Below are 21,765 nucleotides of genomic sequence, written 5' to 3' on the forward strand. Positions count from 1 at the left end.
ATCCGTCTGTGCAGATACCAGACGGATCCGCTCCTAACGCAAGTGTGAAAGTAGCCTTAAGGCCCAGTTCATTTGGTCAGTTATTTCCAGCAGTTATTACAAGCCCAAACCAGTAGTGAAGGTTACTCAGAGATAAGGTATAAGGCCTCATGCACACGACCGTTGTTGTGTTCCGTTCCGCAAAATGGGGTTCCGTTGTTCCGTGATCCGTTTCAGTTTTTGTTTCCGTGTGTCTTCCTTTATTTTTGGAGGACCATCAGACATGAAGGAAAGTAAAAAAAAGTCAAGTTTGCCATGCAAATGATAAGAAAAAAACGGACGCGGACGCAGATGACAATCTTGTGTGCCTCTGCATTTTTTCACGGTCCCATTGACTTGAATGGGTCCGCGAACCGTTTTCCGTGCAAAAAATAGGACAGGTTATATTTTTTTGACGGACTGGAACCACGGATCACGGACGCGGATGACAAACAGTGCATTAGCTGAGTTTTCAACGGACCCATTGAAAGTCAATGGGTCCGAAGAAAATCACGAAAAACGGAACAACGGACACGGAATAAAACAACGGTTGTGTGCATGAGGCCTTAGGGAAAGATTTCCTCCTGTTCTGTGTTTTTGACCTGCATCTGGTTTTGGCTCACAATAATTGATGGAAATAACTGAAGTGTGAACTCAGCCTAAGGGCTCATGGAGACGGCCGTTGCTCGTCTTCAATATATGGGCACCGACTGTGTGCTCACCATATCACGGATGCGGACCCATTCACCGGAATGGGTCCTCAATCCAGAAGCAGCAGTGTGGAAAGGAGGCACGGAACCCCATGGAAGCACTACGGAGTACTTCCGTGGGGTTCCTCTCTGTGTCTCTGCACCACAAAAAAATAGAACATGTTCGGATCACGGACCCACTCAAGTTGAATAGGTCTGTATCCGTCTGTGGGAACCGCATGGATGGTGCCCGTGCATTGGGGACTTAATATTGTGGCCCCCAACGCACGGAACGGCCAGCATGTGCATGAGCCCTAAGTGTGCTTCCCTTAGCAAGTTTGCCCAGGAGACTTGCTGAACTCTCTTAAATAATCAGAAAACACCTGAAAATAGTCACTGTTACCAGTGCTCTGTATATAGAGACAGCGGGGACAAGGAGATAATTTGTTTTCTGCATTCTAAGTAAAAAGTAAATAACGAATAGAAAGAAATATGAAAATAAAATAAAAAATGCAAGTAAAAATGAAAAAAAGTGGATTTCTTTATTCACCCAAACACTTAATGAGAGTTGGGTGAATAAAGGAATCCACTTTCTTCCATAATTTTAAATAGACGGAAAGATAGATTCATAGATAGATAGATAGATAGATAGATAGATAGATACATAGATAGATAGATAGATAGATAGATAGAAGAAATAAAGATAAAGATATATGGGTAGATAAAGGATGCAGAAATAAATGATACTTGTGAGATAGACAAGCATTAGATACATTATAAATATTACATTATATTACATTATATTTAGACAACTGTGTTCCAGGCTGCAAATAGTTAAAAAAAAACAAAAAACAGCTACAGTGGGGAGGGGGGGGGGGGGGGGGGGGGATGGTGCAGAGGACAGGTCCTGTATATTCTCTGCAGGTTGTCTTCCCTCATGTTAGTCCAGGGTCTGGACTGTCCAGCTTTACCTATCAGGTTATGTCTGCCAACAAGCAGCCCTTGTCATTTATTGCACCACAGAGATGAGAGAGGGGCCAGCAGCACAAATGTCAGGTCATAGGAGGGGTGACATTCTGAACTCACCAGCACCCAGCTCCTCACTACAGTATAAGGACCCTGCGGGCTACAGTGGGCGGGAGACCAGGGACCAGCGCTCCTTGCTCTGCTGTCTGTGCTCTTCTCAGGTGCGCCAACCAGCTCTTTTCCACATGTGTCTGGGCAGCTCAGCAGGGGTCCCCATTTAGGGATGGGGGCCCTGGGCAACTGCCCTGTTTGCCCCCCATAACACCGGCCCTGTGTGGTTCCATGCATAAATAATAGGACAAACACTGCTTTGGTATTCAGTCAGATTAAAGCTATATTCTTTGCACTTACTGTCATGTAAAATAGGAATTCTCAATATGGCAAAAACAGTTTGTTGTACAATTATACTACATGTACTATCCTAACAGCTATAAATTACCAAAAATAACTCGCTTTTCCCAAGACTGGATTTTATACATGTGTTGTGTTGAGGAGATATATGAATATTTTGTACTATCTTGGTATAATTCATAGCAGTTTACTATTAAAATCTGATTTAAATGTCCATAATATTTAAAATATACAGAAATTTGCATTCACTGACATTATGTACATTGCGTTTGTGCATAAAAATACTTCTTTTCCAGTGCATGGTGGATTTTCAGATTGGCTGCCATGGCAAGCGTGTAGTGTAACTTGTGGCCAGGGAGTGGAGAAACGCATACGACTATGCAGCAACCCTGCCCCAGCTAATGGTGGCCTGTATTGCCAAGGAGAAGAGTCGGAAACCAGAATCTGTCAAAATAAAATTTGTCCAGGTATTTTGGTTTCAACAGTTAATGTTGTATGGCTTGTGATAACAACACGTACTGTAATCATCAACCACATACATACTGTAGTAAATAACCTCCTATCATATCAAACTAAACATAAGTGTGTATAAGTAAAGGTGCCCTAGAAGATCCGAACAAGGAAATGACTCTTAACTATCACATATTGTACTAAAATAAACATTCAATAACATGTTTAATAAGTATCCACTAGTGTTGATCAAGCACCAAAGTGCTCGGGTGCTCGAGTAGAACACTTTGGGATGTTCAGGTGCTCTACAGAGCGCCAGAGCACAATGGAAGTCAATGTGAGAACCTGAGCATTAAACCAGGCGCCCCCTGCTCTGAAGAGGGGAGGGTGTCTGGTTCACAGGAAAAGGTCAGAAATTGATAAAAAACACTACCGAAATGGTTCGGGAACAGCATGGGGAGGATGTCTGGATGCATTTTGGACTCCTAGGCTACTTTCACACTAGCGGCAGAACGGATCCGACAGGCTGTTCACCCTGTCGGATCCATCCTGCCGCTATTTCGCCATGCCGCAGGACCGCCGCTCTGTCCCCATTGACTATAAAGGGAACGGGGGCGGAGCTCCGGCGCAGCATGTCAGTGCACGTCAAAAGGCTGCTGGACTAAAAGTCAGACTTTTTAGTCTGGCGGCCTCTCGCTGTGCACTGCCGTGCTGCGCCGAAGCTCCGCCCCCGTCCGGCGGCGGTCCGGCAGCACGGAGAAATAGCGGCAGGACAGATCCGACAGGGTGAACAGCCTGTCGGATCCGTCCTACCGCTAGTGTGAAAGTAGCCTTAGGTCGCTGCTGGGAATGATAGTGTCCGAGTAGTACGCCACTTTTACAGACTGACAATAATACGCACAAACCCGAAGATAAAATCGACTTTAGAGGAAAAATTTTTAGGAAATATTCCTTCCTGTATATTTACTTGTATATAAAGTGCAAGTCCTGCCAAAAATTACAAGGAAGAGGCACTCCGATACAACCTGTATATCACATAAAAGAGGGCCTCATTCACATTGTGGTACAATTGTTCAGGTAGTGGGACTCCTACACTCATAAAGCCTATGCACTAAATGAAAGGGCTGCCAAAAATTACAAGGAACTCCAATACACCCTTTATTACACATAAAGGAGGGCATCATACATACCCTTGAAAAATTATGATTTATGGCCTGCTGGTGAACCTCAAAAACAGTAGGAGCAAGGTCCTGCTGGTGACCCTCTAAAACATTAGGGGCGAGGGCCTGTTGCTGATCTGACCATCTAAAACATTAGGCGTGAGGGTCTGCTGCTGAGCTGACCCTCTAAAACATAAGGGGCGAGTACCTGCTGCTGATCTGACCATCCAAAACATTAGGGGTGAGGGTCTGCTGCTGAGCTGACCCTCTAAAACATTAGGGGCGAGGGCCTGCTGCTGATCTGTCTATCTTAAACATTAGGGATGAGAGCCTGCTGCTGAGCTGACCCTCTAAAACATTAGGGGGGAGGGCCTGCTGCTGAGCTGACTCTCTAAAACATTAGGAGCGAGGGCAGCCTAAGGCCTCATGCACACGACCGTTGTGTGCATCAGTGGCCGTTGTGCCGTTTTCCATTTTTTTCGCTGACCCATTGACTTTCAATGGGTCCGTGGAAAAATCGGAAAATGCACCGTTTTGCAGCCGCATCCGTGATCCGTGTTTCCTGTCCGTCAAAAAAATATGACCTGTCCTTTTTTGACGGACAATGGTTCACGGACCCATTCAAGTCAATGGGTCCGTGAAAGAACACGAATGCACACAAGATTGGCATCCGCGTCCGTGATCCGTGGCCATAGGTTACTTTCATACAGACGGATCCGAAGATCCGTCTGCATAAAAGCTTTTTCAGAGACAGTATATTCGAACACAGAGGCGTTCCAATAGTGATGGGGACGCTTCTAGTTAGAATATACTACGAACTGTGTACATGACTGCCCCCTGCTGCCTGGCAGCACCCGATCTCTTACAGGGGGCTGTGATCCGCACAATTAACCCCTCAGGTGCTGCACCTGAGGGGTTAATTGTGCATATCATAGCCCCCTGTAAGAGATCAGGGGCTGCCAGGCAGCAGGGGGCAGACCCCCCTCCCTCCCCAGTTTTAATTTCATTGGTGGCCAGTGCGGCCCCCCCTGGCCCCCCCTCCCTCTATTGTAATATCATTGGTGGCCAGTGTGCGGCCTCCCCCGGCACCCCCTCCCTCCCTTTATTGTATTATCAATGGTGGCCAGTGTGCGGCCCCCCCGGCCCCCCCTCTATTGTATTCATATCATTGGTGGCCAGTGTGCGGCCTACCCTCTCCCCCCTCCCCGATCATTGGTGGCAGCGTAGAGTTCCGATCGGAGTCCCAGTTTAATCGCTCTGGGGCTCCGATTGGTAACCATGGCAACCAGGACGCTACTGCAGGCCTGGTTGCCATGGTTACTTAGCAATATTACAATATTAAAAGCATCATACTTACCTGCTGCGCTGTCTGTGACCGGCTGGGAGCTCCTCCTACTGGTAAGTGACAGATCATTAAGCAATGCGCCGCACAGACCTGTCACTTACCAGTAGGAGGAGCTCCCGGCCGGTCACAGACAGCGCAGCAGGTAAGTATGATGCTTCTAATATTGTAATATTGCTAAGTAACCATGGCAACCAAGCCTGTAGTAGCGTCCTGGCTGCCATGGTTACCGATCGGAGCCCCAGCGATTAAACTGGGACTCCGATTGGAACTCTCCGCTGCCACCAATGATCGGAAGGGGGGGGGAGGGGAGGCCGCACACTGGCCACTAATGATATTACAATAGAGGGAGGGAGGGGGGGGCGGGGGAGGCCGCACACTGGCCACCAATGATATTACAATAGAGGGAGGGAGGGGGGGCCGGGGGAGGCCGCACACTGGCCACCAATGATAATACAATAGAGGGGGGGCGGGGGGGCCGCACACTGGCCACCAATGATAATACAATAGAGGGAGGAAGGGGGGCCGGGGGTGGGGGCCGCACACTGGCCACCAATGATATTCAAACTGGGGAGGGAGGGGCGTCTGCCCCCTGCTGCCTGGCAGCCCCTGATCTCTTACAGGGGGCTATGATATGCACAATTAACCCCTCAGGTGCAGCATCTGAGGGTTTAATTGTGCAGATCACAGCCCCCTGTAAGAGATCGGGTGCTGCCAGGCAGCAGGGGGCAGTCATGTACACAGTTCGTAGTATATTCTAACTAGAAGCTTCCCCATGACTATGGGAACGCCTCTGTGTTAGAATATACTGTCAGATATGAGTTTCACGATCTAACTCATATCCGACAGTATATTCTAACATAGAGGCGTTCCCATGGTGATGGGGATGCTTCAAGTTAAAATATACCATCGGATTGGAGAAAACTCAGATCCGATGGTATAATAGGGACTCCTGACTTTACATTGAAAGTCAATGGGGGACGGATCCGTTTGAAATTGCACCATATTGTGTCAACGTCAAACGGATCCGTCCCCATTGACTTGCATTGTAATTCAGGACGGATCCGTTTGGCTCCGCACGGCCAGGCGGACACCAAAACGACTTTTTTTTCATGTCCGTGGATCCTCCAAAAATCAAGGAAGACCCACGGACGAAAAAACGGTCACGGATCATGGACCAACGGAACCCCGTTTTGCGGGGCGTGAAAAAATACGGTCGTGTGCATGAGGCCTAATAAGCATGTTGATATGATGGAGGAGGAGGACGAGAAAAGGAAGATTGAACCATAAACCCTTTTTTGTGGTGGAAGGGGTGCATGGTAATACAGTGTATTCAATACACCATAAAAGCCACATTTAAAGTGCTTTTATGTTCAGCCACTTTCCTCTGGTGAAGTAGAGAAGTTAGGCGCACTCCAGGCCATGTTCATTTTGGTAAGAGTCAACCTGTCAGCATTTTCAGTTGACAGGCGGATGCGCTTATCAGTTATTATGCCCCCAGCAGCACTAAATACCCACACAAAACACTGGCGGCAGGGCAGGCCAGCACCTCCAAGGCGTAGAGCGCCAGTTCATGCCACGTGTCCAGTTTGGACACCCAATAGTTGTAAGGAACAGAGGGATCACTGAGGACGCTGACACGGTCTGCTACGTACTCCTTCACCATCTTCCAAAACTTTTCCCTCCTTGTAACACTAGGCCGCGCATCAGGGTGAGGGTGCTGGCGGGGTGTCATGAAACTGTCCCAGGCCTTGGAGAGTGTTGCCCTGCCTCTGTTGGAACTGCTGTGTGTTCCCCTCGTCTCCCCTACTCGGTTGCCCAAAGAACTATGTACTCTGCCGCCAGTGTTGTCAGCTGGAGATTTTTGTAGCAATTTTTCCACAAGGACCTTCTTATATTGCACCATTTTGCTAGTCCTCTCCACCACAGGAAAGAGAGATGAGAAGTTCTCTTTGTAGCGGGGGTCGAGAAGGGAGAACAACCAGTAATCGGTGTTGGCCAAAATGCGTATAATGTGAGGGTCACGGCAAAGGCAGCATAACATAAAGTCAGCCATGTGTGCCAGAGTCCCAACAGACAAGACTTTGCTGTCCTCATCAGGAGGATGACTCTCAATCTCCTCATCAGCTTCCTCCTCTTTGGCCCATCCACGCTGAACAGATAAAATAAACCTGCTATGGGTACTACCCTCTGTAGTGTTGGCAACCATCTCCTGCTCCTCCTCATCATCATCCAATTTGCGCTGAGAAGACGAACTGAGGGTGGTCTGGCTATCACCCTGTGTACTGTCTTCCCCCATTTCCACCTCTTCCACATGCAAAGCGTCCGCCTTCATTGTGAGCATCGAGTGTTTCAGTAGACACAGAAGTGGGATGGCTACACTTATAATAGAGGCATCACTGCTGACCATCTGTGTCGATTCCTCAAAGTTGCGTAAAACCTCACAAAGGTCAGACATCCATGCTCACTTGTTGCTTATGAAGAGCGGAAGCTGACTGGACGACGACCATGTTGCAGCTGGTATTCCACTACTGCCCTCTGCTGCTCACAAAGCCTGCCCAAAATGTGGAAAATGGAGTTCCAGTGCGTACTTACGTCTCACAACCGCTGAACCACTAAGTTGAACACGTGGGCTAGGCATGGTATGTGTGTGAGCTTGCCGAGCTCCAAAGCCGCCACCAAGTTATGGCTATTATCAGCCACAACCATGCCTATTTGTAGATTGAGTGGCGAGAGCCACCGCTCAGTCTGGTCCCTTATACCCTGCCACAGCTCTGCGGTGGTGTGCTGTTTGTCACCTAAGCAAATTAGTTTCAACTAGGCCTGTTGCTTCTTCTCCTCTGCAGTGCTACACTGTTTCCAGCTACTGACTGATGGCTTACTGGTGCTGCAAGATGAGAATTCAGAGGTGGAAGTGGAGGTGGAGTAGGAGAAGGGGGGGTTGCAGCCACTAATGTAGGTGGTGTCAGAAATCCTGATGGAAGTAGGGCCCACAATCATTGGCGTCAGTAGCACCTGACTCGATCCCGGCCTCCACAACGTTCACCCAGTGTGCCGTCAGGGAAATTTAGCGTCCCTGGCCAAAAGCACTTGTCCATGTGTCAGTCGTTAAGTGGACCTTCCCAATAACTGCATTGGTCCGGGCACGGGTGATGTTACGGGACACATGCTGGTGTAAGGCGGGAACGGCACACTGGGAAAAATAGTGGCGGCTGGGGACTGAATAACGAGGGACGGTCTCAGCCATCAGGCTGTGGAAACCCTGTGTCCACAAGCTTAAATGGAAACATTTCCAGGGCCAGCAATTTGGAAAGGTGAACATTTAGTGCTATGGACTGTGGGTGGGTGGTTGGGTATTTGCACTTTTGTTCAAAAGCCTGGGGTATGGACATCTGTACGCTGCGCTGGGACACAGAAGTGGATGTGCTAGCTGATGGTGCTTGCGAAGGTCCAGGTGCAGGGTTGGAGGCATCCGGGCCTGCGTCTTGGACAGGGGATTGGCCAGCACGTAACACAGGGGAAGAGATGTCAGTGGTGTGACCCGCAGACACTGATTGTGGACACAGGCATTCAGCCCACCTATTCGGGTGCTTTGATGCTATGTGGCGGATCATGCTGGTGGTGGTAAGGTTGCTAGTGTTCACACCCCTGCTTTGGTACGGCACAGGTTGCAAATGACAATTCTTTTATCGTCCGCACTTTTCTCAAAAAGCGGCAGACTGCGGAACACCTACCCCTTAGCAAGGGAGATTTCCGCAATGGGGTGCTCCGGGGAACAGTTGTGGGACTGTTTGGTGTCGCCTGCTCCCTCCCTTTTGCTACCCCACTGCCTCTTCCAGCCTGTTGCGGTGCTGCGGATCCCTTCCCCTCTGTACTGCTGTCCTTGCTCGGCTTGCCACCTTCCCAGGTTGGATTAGTGATTTCATCGTTTACCACCTCCTCTTCCACTTCCTCACTCTGGTCATCCTCCTGACTTGTTGACCTAACAAGAACCTCACTTATTGACAACTGTGTCTCATCCTCATCATCAACCTCTTGAGATTCTAAGTGCCACTGACTTATTGGCAACTGTGTCTCATCATCATCATCCACCTCGTGAAACACTAATTGCCGCTCCCCATCGTCATCTTCTGATTGTGGATGCTCAAGAATTTGGGAATCAGTGCACAATATCTCCTCATGTCGCTCTTCAAGCGGGCCCAAATCAAGGAATGGCGATGAAAAGAGCTCCTCCGTAGATCCGAGTGTGGGCTCACTTGTTTGCCAAGACTCTCCATGGTGGGAGGAAGGAGGATCAGCGTGAGGATTCTGTTGACCAGAATTTTGGCTACTGAGACTGGACTTTGTGGAAGACAGGGTGGTGCTTAACCGACTGGAAGCATTATCAGCTGGAATCCAACTGACCACCTGGTCACACTGGTGTGACCTCGAGAGTGGTGTCCTGCGCCACCCTGCAAACTGGGACATGAAGCTAGGTATCGCGGATGAGTGTGTTTCTTGTGCTCTGGCAGCAGGCACAGTTTCACCACGCCCAGGGTCACGGCCTCTGCGTGCACCATCAGCAGCACGGTCACTTCCCCGCCCCTTACTGCTCGCCTTGAGCATATTAAATGGTATATATGCTTGCAAGTATGTCACACGTACAGTAGCGCAGGTTCTGTAAGTGTATGTGCAAATAAATTACACTGAATGTCACAGATATTTAGGATGCGCAAATGTTATACAGGAGATTAGCGCATGTAATGTTGCTGTCACCAGTGGCTAAGAAAAAATTTCACTGAATGTCACAGATAATTAAGATGTGCAAACATTATACAGTAGATGTAGCTCAGGTAATGTCTCTGTAACCAGCGGCGAAAAAATTACATTGAATGTCACAGATATTTAAGATGCGCAAACGTTATACAGGAGATGTAGCGCAGGTAATGTCGCTGTCACCAGAGGCTAAGAAAAAATTACACTGAATGTCACAGATATTTACAATGTGCAAACGTTATACAGGAAATGTAGCGCAGGTAATGTCGCTGTCACCAGCAGCGAAAAAATTACATTGAATGTCACAGATATTTAGGATGCGCAAACGTTATACAGGAGATGTAGCACATGTAATGTCGCTGTCACCAGTGGCCAAACAATTGCGCTATCACGGTCGGCGTGACTATCACATACGTGACACAGAGGGAGGGAACAAGGAAGGCCCTGCCCAAGTGAGAGGGAAGGTGGTGACCCCTGACTCACCTAGCGGCTGGCACCTGGCTGCCCTGACGTCCCTAGACGGGTTCCTCACCCGTACGCCGATCACGTGCCTAAAGCCCTGGCTTTCCCTAAGCTGAGCCCTAGATAGTGAACAGGGCGGTGGGAACACTAGCCCGCACCACTAGCTCTAAAGGAAAACACCAAGGGAAGGACAGACAATACAAACTCAACATATAATCCCAGGTGGGCGACAACAGGAGACAACAAGAAGCCCAACAGGGATCCGGAGGGTAGCACTCTGGAACGACAACCAGGATTCACAACTCCAGTGGGTCAGTATAGATGTCCAGGCAGGAAGCTCTATAACTGGCAACTAGAGAAGTGTGAGGGGAGAATATAAGGAGGTTGGGAGTGGCAGACAAGAAACAGCTGAGGAGGAGAAGCTACGGATCCCTGATTGAGACAAAAAGGATAGCAAGGCAAACACAGAAAACAATCACTAAGAAACAACGTGATCTTTAGATATAGAGCGCGCAGCCACCCGCTGCGACCTCCTGACCCCGGGTATAACGGAGTCAGACGTGGCTCTTGATACCCTCGTGACATGCGCTCAATGTCATAGATATTTAGGATGCGCAAATGTAACACAACAGATGTAGCAGAGGTTTTGTCACTGTCAGCAGCGACCAAACAATTGCACGCAATTTAGCTCGCCCTGACTAAGACTGAGCCAAACCAAGTGTCATCGGGTGCGATGACGCGTTCCGGCCAACCAATCACTGTAATGCCAGTAACCAACATAGCTACGGCATTAAAGTGAGCGCTAGCACTTCGCCGCACGTTTATTGGCTGCGTAGCAGCCAACAAACGTGCAGGGAGGAGACTCGAGCATCGCGCTCGAGCACACACAGTGTTTTCGAGTCAAAATGGTGTTCGGCCGAGCATGCTCGCCCAACGCTAGAATCCACCCAAAAAATATGCACAGTGGACATGAGCATCATTTGTAACACTGGAAACAGTTTTTCACACATATATTTACTCCAATTGTAAAATATATATTGCAGTATATGTCCCTTTACCGTCTCAACCATATAAAAAATAAGCACATGGGTCAGAGCAAGTTCATGCATAATTCAATGAAATTGTACAGGTACGGTACGTTAGTTCACAGTGAAAATGATTTACCCATCTCCCTTTTTATTATTTGGATTTTCAACATTTAAAACTAGTTGGCAGTATAGAGTTTCCAACAATATAATCCACTGACATCTTCAAGGGGTTGTGTCACTTCAGCAAATAGCATTTATTATGTAGAGAAAGTTAATACATGTCACTTACTAATGTATTGTTATTATCCATATTGCTTCCTTTGGTCGCTGAATTCATTTCTCCATCACATTATACGCAGCTCATTTCCATGGTTCCAACCACCCTGCAATCCAGCAGCGGTGGCTGTGCTTGTACACTATAGGAAAAAGCACCAGCCCATGTATGCTCCTGCGGTCTCAGCAACCAGAGAATCTAGAACTTTTTAAGCAGTTTATCATCAGAGAGGGATTTCCTCTACTGAGGCTCATGCCATTGTTTCATTGGCTAAAGTACAAAAAGAAGAATTGAAATAACACTTGGCATCTGCACATTGGGCTTTATTTTACAAACTTTGGTATGTAAACTATGTAAACATCTAGGTGCCAACGCCATATTGGAATGGCTTCTCATTAATATCATGACATCCTCAAAATGGCTTCACATTAATACCATGACATCCTCAATAGTCCTCCTTTTGAAGCCATTTCAATTGGACGGACGCTGTCCCTATTCTAAGTAGGTTCTACAAACTGTCCCATTGTACCTGTTGGTTGTTTCTCCACTTTGGAGACAACCTATCTCTTTTGGATAGGTTCCCTTGTAATGGACTTATACATGGGAATGGGAAGTCAGATTCTCATCTATTCCTACAGAATATATGGGGGCGATGTTCAGTGGTAGATGCTTTGTTGGGTTTCAGTGTTCGACTTCTCGATTATTGTGAACATAAAAACTATTAATACTGAGAATCTTTGGGCAATACTATCAATGGATCACTGGGCTGGAAGTATTGGACTGTAACAGCTTTGTTCTTCCTTTTACACAACTTTTTCACGGCCCAGAAACCTATTGTTACAATCTCATTTAGAATCCATATTCTTTGAGTCCGGATCAGCAGTCACACAAGGGGGAACAAGAAACACCATCCTTTCCAGTCTACAGACTCAACACTTCTTTGCAATGACTGTTGTAGATCCAGTTAGGTTTTTCTTTGAGCTTCACTGATGTGTTTGTGGTCAACAATACTTGTAATGGACCATCAAACCGGGGTTTGAGAACATTTCTGATGTGTCTTTTTACCACCACCCAATCTCCAGGCACAAGTGAGTGGGTTCCTGGTACTTTATCAGGATCTAGAAGTGAAGCAAAAACTCAAGAATGTATTTTAGTCAAATGCTTGTGCAAACTGATCACATAATCTGTCAGACAACCATGTTGCATCTGGAGCTGCTGTGGGAAATACAATCCTGTCCTAGGAGCTTATCCAAAAAAAGGACCTTATAGGGACTAAGGGCTGCCTTATGGTTAAGTGTATACCTTACTGAAATGAGGGCTACCAGCAGGCACTCTGTCCATGGCTTACCAGTCTCTGACATGGCTTTTTGAATCTTTAACTTTTGTGTTCCGTTCAGGGTTTTTTTTCTACTCTACCGCTGCTTTGTGGATGGTACGAAGCATGTAAGGCCTGTTTTATACCCAAAGCCTTCATCTCCTGCATCACTTCTCCTGTGAAGTGAACACCTCTGTCACTTTCAATGGTCTCAGGTACCCCATACCTGTATACAACTTCGGACATAATCTTCTTTGCTGTGTGCTAGGCTGCGACCTTAGCTACCGGGTATGCTTCTAGCCATCCTGAAAACAAGTCATCACACACCAATACATACTCATACATGCCCACCTTGGCAAGTTGAATGTAGTGTGCCAACATTGAAACGGATGCAAGGGGTGAGGCATGTGTTTCTGGGGTATCTTAACCACCTTGCCCACGTAGCTCTGGGCACAAATCATACATCCTTGAGTATATCTGGCTGCTACAGTGATGAACCCTGGGGCGTACCATGCACTATGTACTAAATCACACAACGGTTTTTAACTGGTGCATCACTCCATGGGTTGCCTGTGCCATCATGGGGTAGAGAGACCTGGGAAGGCAGAGTTTCCCTTGGAACTGTATTAGGCCTTTCTCATTTGCAGTCCCTGCTTTTGACATCCACTGGTCCCTTTCCTCCTTCTCCGCCTGGTTCTGTAAGGTCTTAAGAACTTCCAGGGAGACAGGAAGAGTTATTTCAGGGACCTGAGCTGTGGCCAGTAAGCCATTTTTGCCGCCTGATCTGCCCTGGCTTTTCCCTTTGCCTCCTCTGAGTCTGTTTTCCAGTGGCCTTTCGTTTTTATCACCGCCACTTGAGTTGGCAACATGAGGGCTTCCATCAGAGACCTCACCGCTTCCCCATGTTTGATGGGTTTACCTGGAGCAGTCAAGAAGTCTCTGGCTTTCCAAATGGGCCCATAGTCATGGGCTATCCCAAAGGCATACCTGAAATCAGTGTAAATGTTGGCTGTTTTTCCCTCTGTATATCTGCAAGCCATCTTCAGAGTCTTTAGCTCCACTTTTTGGGCAGACATGTGTGGTGGTAAGGACTCTGCTTTTAGAGTCTCATACGGAGTCACCACTGCCCAATCTGTGTAGTACTTGCCATCCTGGCCATACCTCTATCCATCCACAAAGAGCACATGATCTGGATTATCTCATGGCTGATCTACCACATGGTTAAATCCTGCTGTCTCTTGTGACATCATCTGCAAACAGTCATGAGCATATTCCTCTGAATCTGGAAGAAAAGTTTTTAAGTGCCATTGCCCCAACTCTTCCCTCCCTCCTTGCTCCAGAGGCAACAGGATGGCTAGGTTCAAAGTGCTACACCTTTGGACAGTAACATTGTCAGGCAACAAGAAATAAAGGTCAGTCAGTCAGCCGAAAAATTGGGAAAACTTTGAAAGTAAGGGCTATTTGACCATGAAGGAGAGTGATGGGGTGCTGCGCCAGATGACCTGGCCTCCACAGTCACCGGACCTGAACCCAATCGAGATGGTTTGGGGTGAGCTGGACCGCAGAGTGAAGGCAAAAGGGCCAACAAGTGCTAAGCATCTCTGGGAACTCTTTCAAGACTGTTGGAAGACCATTTCAGGGGACTACCTCTTGAAGCTCATCAAGAGAATGCCAAGAGTGTGCAAAGCAGTAATCAAAGCAAAAGGTGGCTACTTTGAAGAACCTAGAATATGACATATTTTCAGTTGTTTCACACTTGTTTGTTATGAATATAATTCCACATGTGTGTCATGAAAATAAAGAAAACTCTTTGAATGAGGTGTGTCCAAACTTTTGGTCTGTACTGTACATACTGGGCGAGTTCTGGGCCCCCTGCGGCAGTATCACCCAGGTAAACTGTTTACCCTCATGTGTAAAGGCAAACAATTACCAACTGTCTGGATGTAGTGGTACTGAAAAGAAAGCATTTGCCAAATCAATCACAGTGAAGTGGGTAGAGGTAGCTGGAACCTCAGCCAACAAGGTGTGTGGATTGGGCACAATGGGGGTCTTAAAAACTGTGGCTTCATTGACAGCACGTAGGTCATGTACCATCTGGTACAGAGTGGTTTGCCCTTCTCACTTTTCTTTTTCACTGGGTACAAAAGAGTGTTAGAAGAGAATACAATCTTCTTGATAACCCCCTTTTTCAAAAAGTCTCAGACTGTTTGAGATATGGCATCTGACTGTGCCATACTCAAGAGATACTGCATCTTCCTGGGAAGTGGGGCGCCATGGTTTCAGCTCCACTTTCACAGGAGGGACTGGGAGATTGCTAACCTCCCATCCGTGGGTCCAGTAGCCCACATATGGTCCGACAGTTCCGCAAGCAGGGCTTCCTTCTCATCTTCTGGGAGTACAGACACAAACATGGACCAGGGTGTTTTATCACTAACAGCCAACAAACAAAGTTCCTGGTCATTGATGGGACCTGTTTCACAGTACCATCCTCCTAGTATGAGATGCTGGCACATAATTTTGCAAGCAAGTCTGTATCCAGAAGGCAATAGGGGGCGGTGTCACTGAAACAGGCAAGCACTTCTTGGTTAGGGGTAAATCTAACACGGATGGGTTTAGTTAAAAGGGAGTGTACTATTTTGCATCTCCTACACAAGGACGGGTGTCCGTGGAGATTAAGTCAGGGGGGAAATGTTTGCTGTGCACAACTGTCTTGGTTGCTCCAGTATCAATCAAAAACCGGACTACTTCTTTATCACCCAGTTCGAGGGATATCATTAGGGCCGAACTTAAATCTGCTAAAATGTTCAAGGGCACAGCCGATACTGGATTGCCTGTTTCCTAATCTTGGTCTAATTTTTCCTCCTCACCTGTCTTTTTATCGTTCTCACTGCTTACCCAGCCATTCCTAAAAACATGGGTGTTTGTGGGGACAGTGATCCGGGCACGTTCAACACAGAATACAATCCTCTTGTGTCGTGTAGATGGGGAGTACCACACACAGCACAGTTCTCTCTCCAATCTGGGTACTGGGTCCTGCAGACTCTGCAGGTCCATCCCCTTAGGGCCATTATAGGGTGGCAGACTTAATTTTTCCTTTCTCTGTTGGGGAGGTGGTTTAACATTATCATGATAACATTCATAATAATACCTCCCACTTTGTCTGTCTTTGTGATGATTTCTATCCTGAGCTGCTCGATTTAACCCTTAATTTGGCCTCATCATCACATTGGTAGAGCTGATTTCGCTCATAGTAAACTTGGCTGTGTGACCTTCCTCTACTAGTCAGTTTTCTATTTGGCAACACACCCAGTCAGATCTCTGGTGCACAGACATACCAAGTAACAGGCATCACATTTAATGTACAACATAAAGAAACGTTTCCAATACATTAAGGCTACTTTCACACTAGCGTTAATATTTTCCAGTATGGAGATCCGTCATAGGGTCTCAATACCGGAAAAAAATGCTTCTGTTTTGTCCCCATTCACTGTCAATGGCGACAAAACGTAACAGAATGGAATGCTCCAAGTTGCATTCCGTTCTCACAGCGGAGAGCATGCTGCGGTTTGCTTTCCGTCCTGGGATATGGAACAAGATTGATCCGTCATGACCCACATGCAAGTCAATGTCGACACAATAGAAATCAGATCCGTCCTCAATTGACTTTCAATGGTGTTCATGACGGATCCGTCTTGGGTATGTTAAAGATAATACAACTGGATCCGTTCATAATGGATGCAGATGGTTATATTATCAGTAACGGAAGCATTTTTGTTGAACCCTGCCGAATCCGCTAGAGTGAAAGTAGCCTAACACACACAAGTTTTTGAACTCAATAGCAAATAACATTTTCTGGAGCTCCATACACACACTCAGTACCTCAATGTTATACATTGCCTTGTTATCTCTTAATATTGACGACATTGTTCTCACTATCACACATTCCAATGTCTGACGTCACTCCACTCACAGCTGCAGCCCCTGAGTTCCTACGGGTTCTGCGACAGTAATTTTTGCATGTACATTCAATCTGAACACTTTAAACTCCCTAAAGTTCAGGGACAGTGACTGATAACCTGTTCTCTCTTTCTAGAAAGGAGGGTATTAGGTAAGGAGAGTATTAGGTAAGATAAATAATTTTCTTACCTGTTTTGGAGCTGCACTCTTCTCCCCTATGTATGTCCAACCCCGTGTGGATGATTTCTGCGGCTGCCCAATGTTGGGTGCCATCTGTTTTGGATGCACACAAGCTGTGCTGTCTTATTGACTGTCTGCCCCAAATTAGAAGCTGTTAGTTTATCGTGCATGAAATAACCACACTGATACCAAGTATCAAAGCAGAACTCATTCATTAAAGGGAACCTGTCATGTGGATATTTGATTATAATCTAACTAATTATATACAATCATTAACTACTAAAGAGTGCCTTAGATGTATTCACTTACTGGTGTGACAGATGGTTACCTCATAATATACACACAAAGATGCCGCATGCTAATGAGCTGATTGGAGTCCGGCGTGATGTCATTGAGTCCAGCGTATATTTAATTCAGAGCTATAGCCACTCCCCTGCCCACCTGCTGCTGATTCATATGGAAAATAACTGTCATTCAGCAGCAGGTGGGCGGGGAGAGTCAGGAGCTCATGAATATTTATGACTAATCATTATCAGCTGGAGCTTTTCAATACAAGATGTTGGCAGATTGACTGGGTCAATTAAAGAAAGTGACCCAGCATTGTGCTAAGAGAATCAGTCACTTATTTATGTTGTCCTTAGTTAGGACACCATAAAACTGGTGACAGGTTCCCTTTAAGCAGTTTATATACCATCAGAGAGGGCGTTCCTCTACTGAGGCTCATGCCATTGTTTCATTGGCTAAAGTACAAAAAGAAGAAAAGAGATAACACTTGGCATCTGCACATTGTGGATTATTTTACAAACTTTGGCATGTAAACTATGTAAACATCTAGGTGCCAGTGCCATATTGTAATGGTTTTTCATTAATATCATGACATCCTCAAAATGGCTTTACATTAATATCATGACATCCTCAACAGCAGGATCAGTGGCGTAGCTATAGGGGTCGCAGCGGTCGCAATAACGACCGGGCCCCTAAGTCAGGGGGGCCCACGGGCCCCCCAAGAGAGACGGAGTGAAGCCCTGGCCCCTGATTTACAGACTACAGTACTTTCCGGCGGCTAACTTCACGGGGGGGGGGGGGGGGGCGGAGGCAGAGCCGTGCGTGCAGCCGCAGGCTCAGCCAGGAGAGGGAGTGGTCCCGTCTGGCAGTACTGGCCGGAAGTGGAGCGGCGGAGGAGAAGATGCGTGCCGCCCGAGTGAGTGAGGTGAGGGCGGCCATGGCGACGTGGCTAGCACAGACTCGGAGACAGTCTCTGCTCTGGCAGTTGGGTGCTTTCTAGTAGCTAGAGTACACTAGCATCACATAGGATAGCAGTAGTGGGTCCTCTTACTAGTACCGTTCTAGCCACATGTGCAGCTGCAAATGAGCTCTGCAAGTAAGAGGACCCACTACTGCTATCCTACAAGTACTGGTAGATGTCATAGCAGAGTCCTATAAATCATGTGATGGTCTATAGCCCATAGAATATCACATTCATAGCACAAGCGGCAGCTATATCATCATCATCAATGCTTCATCATATGCCAGCAGGGTTATTAACATCGCCGCCAAGCCCGCCATTATTGCTCACCCAGGGCTGGTCAGCACTGGAAATATGGGGTTGCAAGTGCAATACCTATGGGAGCAGTGACTGTCGTGAGTGACTGATTCCAGCACAAGCGGCAGCTATAATCATCAGTCACTCACAGCAATATGGTGACAGTCACTGCATCCATAGGGGTTGCAGTTGCAATCCCATATTTCCAGTGCTAACCAGCCCTGTGTGAGCAATAATGGTGGGCTTGCCGGCGATGTTAATAGCCCTGCTGGCATATGATGAAGCAAACTGGAAGGATAAGTGAAGGAAAATTATGAACTATGTACCCCCCATGCTGCAGAATGACACATATAGGCCGAATGCACACGGCCGTGTTCCACGGCCGTGAACGGTCCGTGGTATCCTGGCCTGGATTCCTGCTGACAGCAGGAGCGCACGGCGTCATTGGTTGCTATGACGCCGTGCGCTTCATGCCGCCGCTGTACTACAGTAATACACTCGTATGATCTATAAGAGTGTATTGCTGTAGTACAGTGGCGGCATGAAGCGCACGGCGTCAGTGCGCTCCTGCTGCCAGCAGGAATCCAGGCCGGGATACCACGGACCGTTCACGGCCGTGTGCATTCGGCCATAGACTGATTCCAGCACAAGCGGCAGCTATATCATCATCAATATGGGCATGGGCATGGTGGGCGTGCAGGGGTCTGGTGGTGTTAGGAAATGGTATTGAGGGTAGGGGGGGCCCAAACTGAATTCTTGCACCAGGGCCAATGAGCCTATAGCTACGCCCCTGAGCAGGATGGTTGTAACCATGGAAACGAGCAGTGTATAATGTGATGGAAAAATTAATCCAGCCAGCAAATGAAGCAATATGGTTAATAACAATACATTAGTAAATGGCTTGTATTAATTTTCTCTACATGATAAATGCCACTTGCTGAAGTGACAAAACCTCTTTAAGGCCTTTTAACAATGGTCCTGGTGACATTTAAGGCAGTATGGAGGCAATATACTGAACTAGAATATGTCACAATATGACATATGTCTTTTCAATGATCCTAGGCTGAAATTGACCAGCTACTTTGATTCGATTGCTTCCAAGTCCATACACATACAGATTTAGCACCATTAGAACTGTATCATTATATGCCATGGTAATACAGTTCCCTCAAAAGTGAGACTGTTGGAGAAAACTAGAATTAGAAATGTGAATGTTTAGTTGAGTGTCCTAGTTTGACTTGTCAACGTAGTGAAATTCTGCTTTGTTGTAGTGGATGGAAGTTGGTCAGACTGGAGTCCTTGGGAAGAGTGTACAAAAACATGTGGAAGTGGTAAAAAAACAAGAACAAGAACATGTCATGTTCCTCCAGGCCAAGAGGGAGGCAAGGCATGTTTGGGAAAAGCTGTTGATACTATAGTTTGCAACACTGAGCCTTGTCCAGGTATGCATTATTAGAAATAGAATGTAAGTAGAAATTCTTTTTAACTGTTGTTAGGCATTCTGGCAATGAAAAAAATTTTTTTGTAAATCTGATGGTTGTTTCTTTATAAAAAAAAAAAAGATGAAGACAAATACTGGTGACATAAATCTGACAGTTTTTTTTAGGTTACCAGGAGCCTTAGTCTGATAAGACATGCTATACAGTCTCAAGTCAATTGTTTTACTCTTTTTTGCAGTTGATGGTATATGGAGTTCTTGGCAAGCCTGGGGAGCATGCAGCAAGACATGTGGTAAAGGAACCCAGACACGTATGAGAGTGTGTAATAATCCACCTCCATCATTTGATGGATCGCCTTGTGAAGGTCAAGATACACAGACTCAGATATGCTCTGACAGACAGTGCCCGGGTACAGTCATTCATTTTATTCGAGTTGACAAGTGCACAACATTTCTAATAAATGTTTTTGTCTAATAATTTATTTGGACTATTTTCTATGCAGAGATAAGGGCTTTTGGAAGAGGGATATAAAACACTGCTTGATTAAAGGGGTAGCCCCAATATTAAATGTTACATTTCTCTATTGGATCATGCAAATTGTAATCATTTTAGAAAAATCTTCCTGTATGTAGATACATATACTGCTAAGCTATCGAACATGTGTGATCACCATCACTGGACATATTAGGTAGGCTTTGTGAGAGGGAATCAAAAGAACATCAGGAGCCACTGTAACATGTATATAACAACATACATGTTATGGTGGCTCCTGATGTTCTTATGATTCCCTCTCACAAAGCCGACCTAATATGTCCAGTGATAGTGATCACACATGTACGATAGCTTAGCAACACTGCTTTACTTCTTGAAGATAGGTAATGGAGTCAATCTTGCTATTGTACAGGTCATACAATATTTTATAGTGGAGCGTCCTCAACTCGCCCATCCGGTACTGCTGCCATTCTGACACTGCTAGTGACCCCGCAGTGCTCCACTTCATGTTCCTTTCTTGGCAGGGCAGTGATTGGCTGAGTGTAAACTCCAGCCATTTCCCACCATGTCAAGATAGGAGCTGGAAATGGAGAGCTATGAGGACCCAGTCAACATAAGAACAGAAGTGGCAGGTAATGGGCGAGCTGAGTATAAAATGTGTGCATATGGAAGACCAAGTAAGAAATTGACAATAGACAAGAAAATAAATGCAGTTGGTCATGTTCTAGGATGTAAATGAAAGTTTTCTTACAATAATGATGCTTGCTCATACTGTGTGTTCTACTAATTTATTCAGTGGATGGAAAATGGTCAGCCTGGGGTAGCTGGACATCCTGTAGTTTATCATGTGGTGGTGGACTTCGACAAAGGTTTAGAGACTGTTCAAATCCAGTCCCACAGTATGGAGGTCACAAATGTGAAGGGAAGGAGCATGAAAGTGAATTTTGTAATGGAGATTTATGTCCAGGTAAGCTTCCTTTTTTAATGTTGTGCCTTTAATTCAAGTTGTTTAACAACACTTTGAGTAAAAGGGTTGTCCAGTGTATAAATAAGGTGTAATCTCTGAATAATGGACATGGATATCTGAAAGCAAGCGTATATCTTGAAAATGGCTTGGAATTGGAACATAAAGGGCATATTTTATTAATTTTATTCTCATTAGACTACCGTAGTTAATCGCTGAAAACATTTTAGGATACCTTGAGCTAAATTAAAGGGAATCTATCTTTAGAAAAGTACCCATTATTTACATTAAAAAAAAACATTTTACACTGATATTTTATA

At 46.3% G+C, this 21,765-nt stretch overlaps 1 protein-coding gene across 3 annotated transcripts in view; it reads left to right on the forward strand.

The window, feature by feature from the left end:
• HMCN1 (hemicentin 1) overlaps positions 1-21,765 on the forward strand; it is a 723,834-nt gene that overhangs the window by 555,898 nt on the left and 146,171 nt on the right. For 2 of the 3 annotated variants that reach the window (XM_040408842.1, XM_040408843.1), the window contains 4 exons: positions 2,381-2,551; positions 19,822-19,992; positions 20,228-20,398; positions 21,278-21,448. In XM_040408842.1, coding sequence (XP_040264776.1) covers positions 2,381-2,551; positions 19,822-19,992; positions 20,228-20,398; positions 21,278-21,448 — 684 coding nt within the window. Of the gene's footprint in view, positions 1-2,380; positions 2,552-19,821; positions 19,993-20,227; positions 20,399-21,277; positions 21,449-21,765 lie in introns of those variants that run through there. The other variant, XR_005774384.1, reaches the window with a different exon arrangement.

The sequence above is a fragment of the Bufo bufo genome, chromosome 9 (genome assembly GCF_905171765.1).
Source record: "Bufo bufo chromosome 9, aBufBuf1.1, whole genome shotgun sequence".
NCBI classification, from domain to species: Eukaryota; Metazoa; Chordata; class Amphibia; order Anura; family Bufonidae; genus Bufo; species Bufo bufo.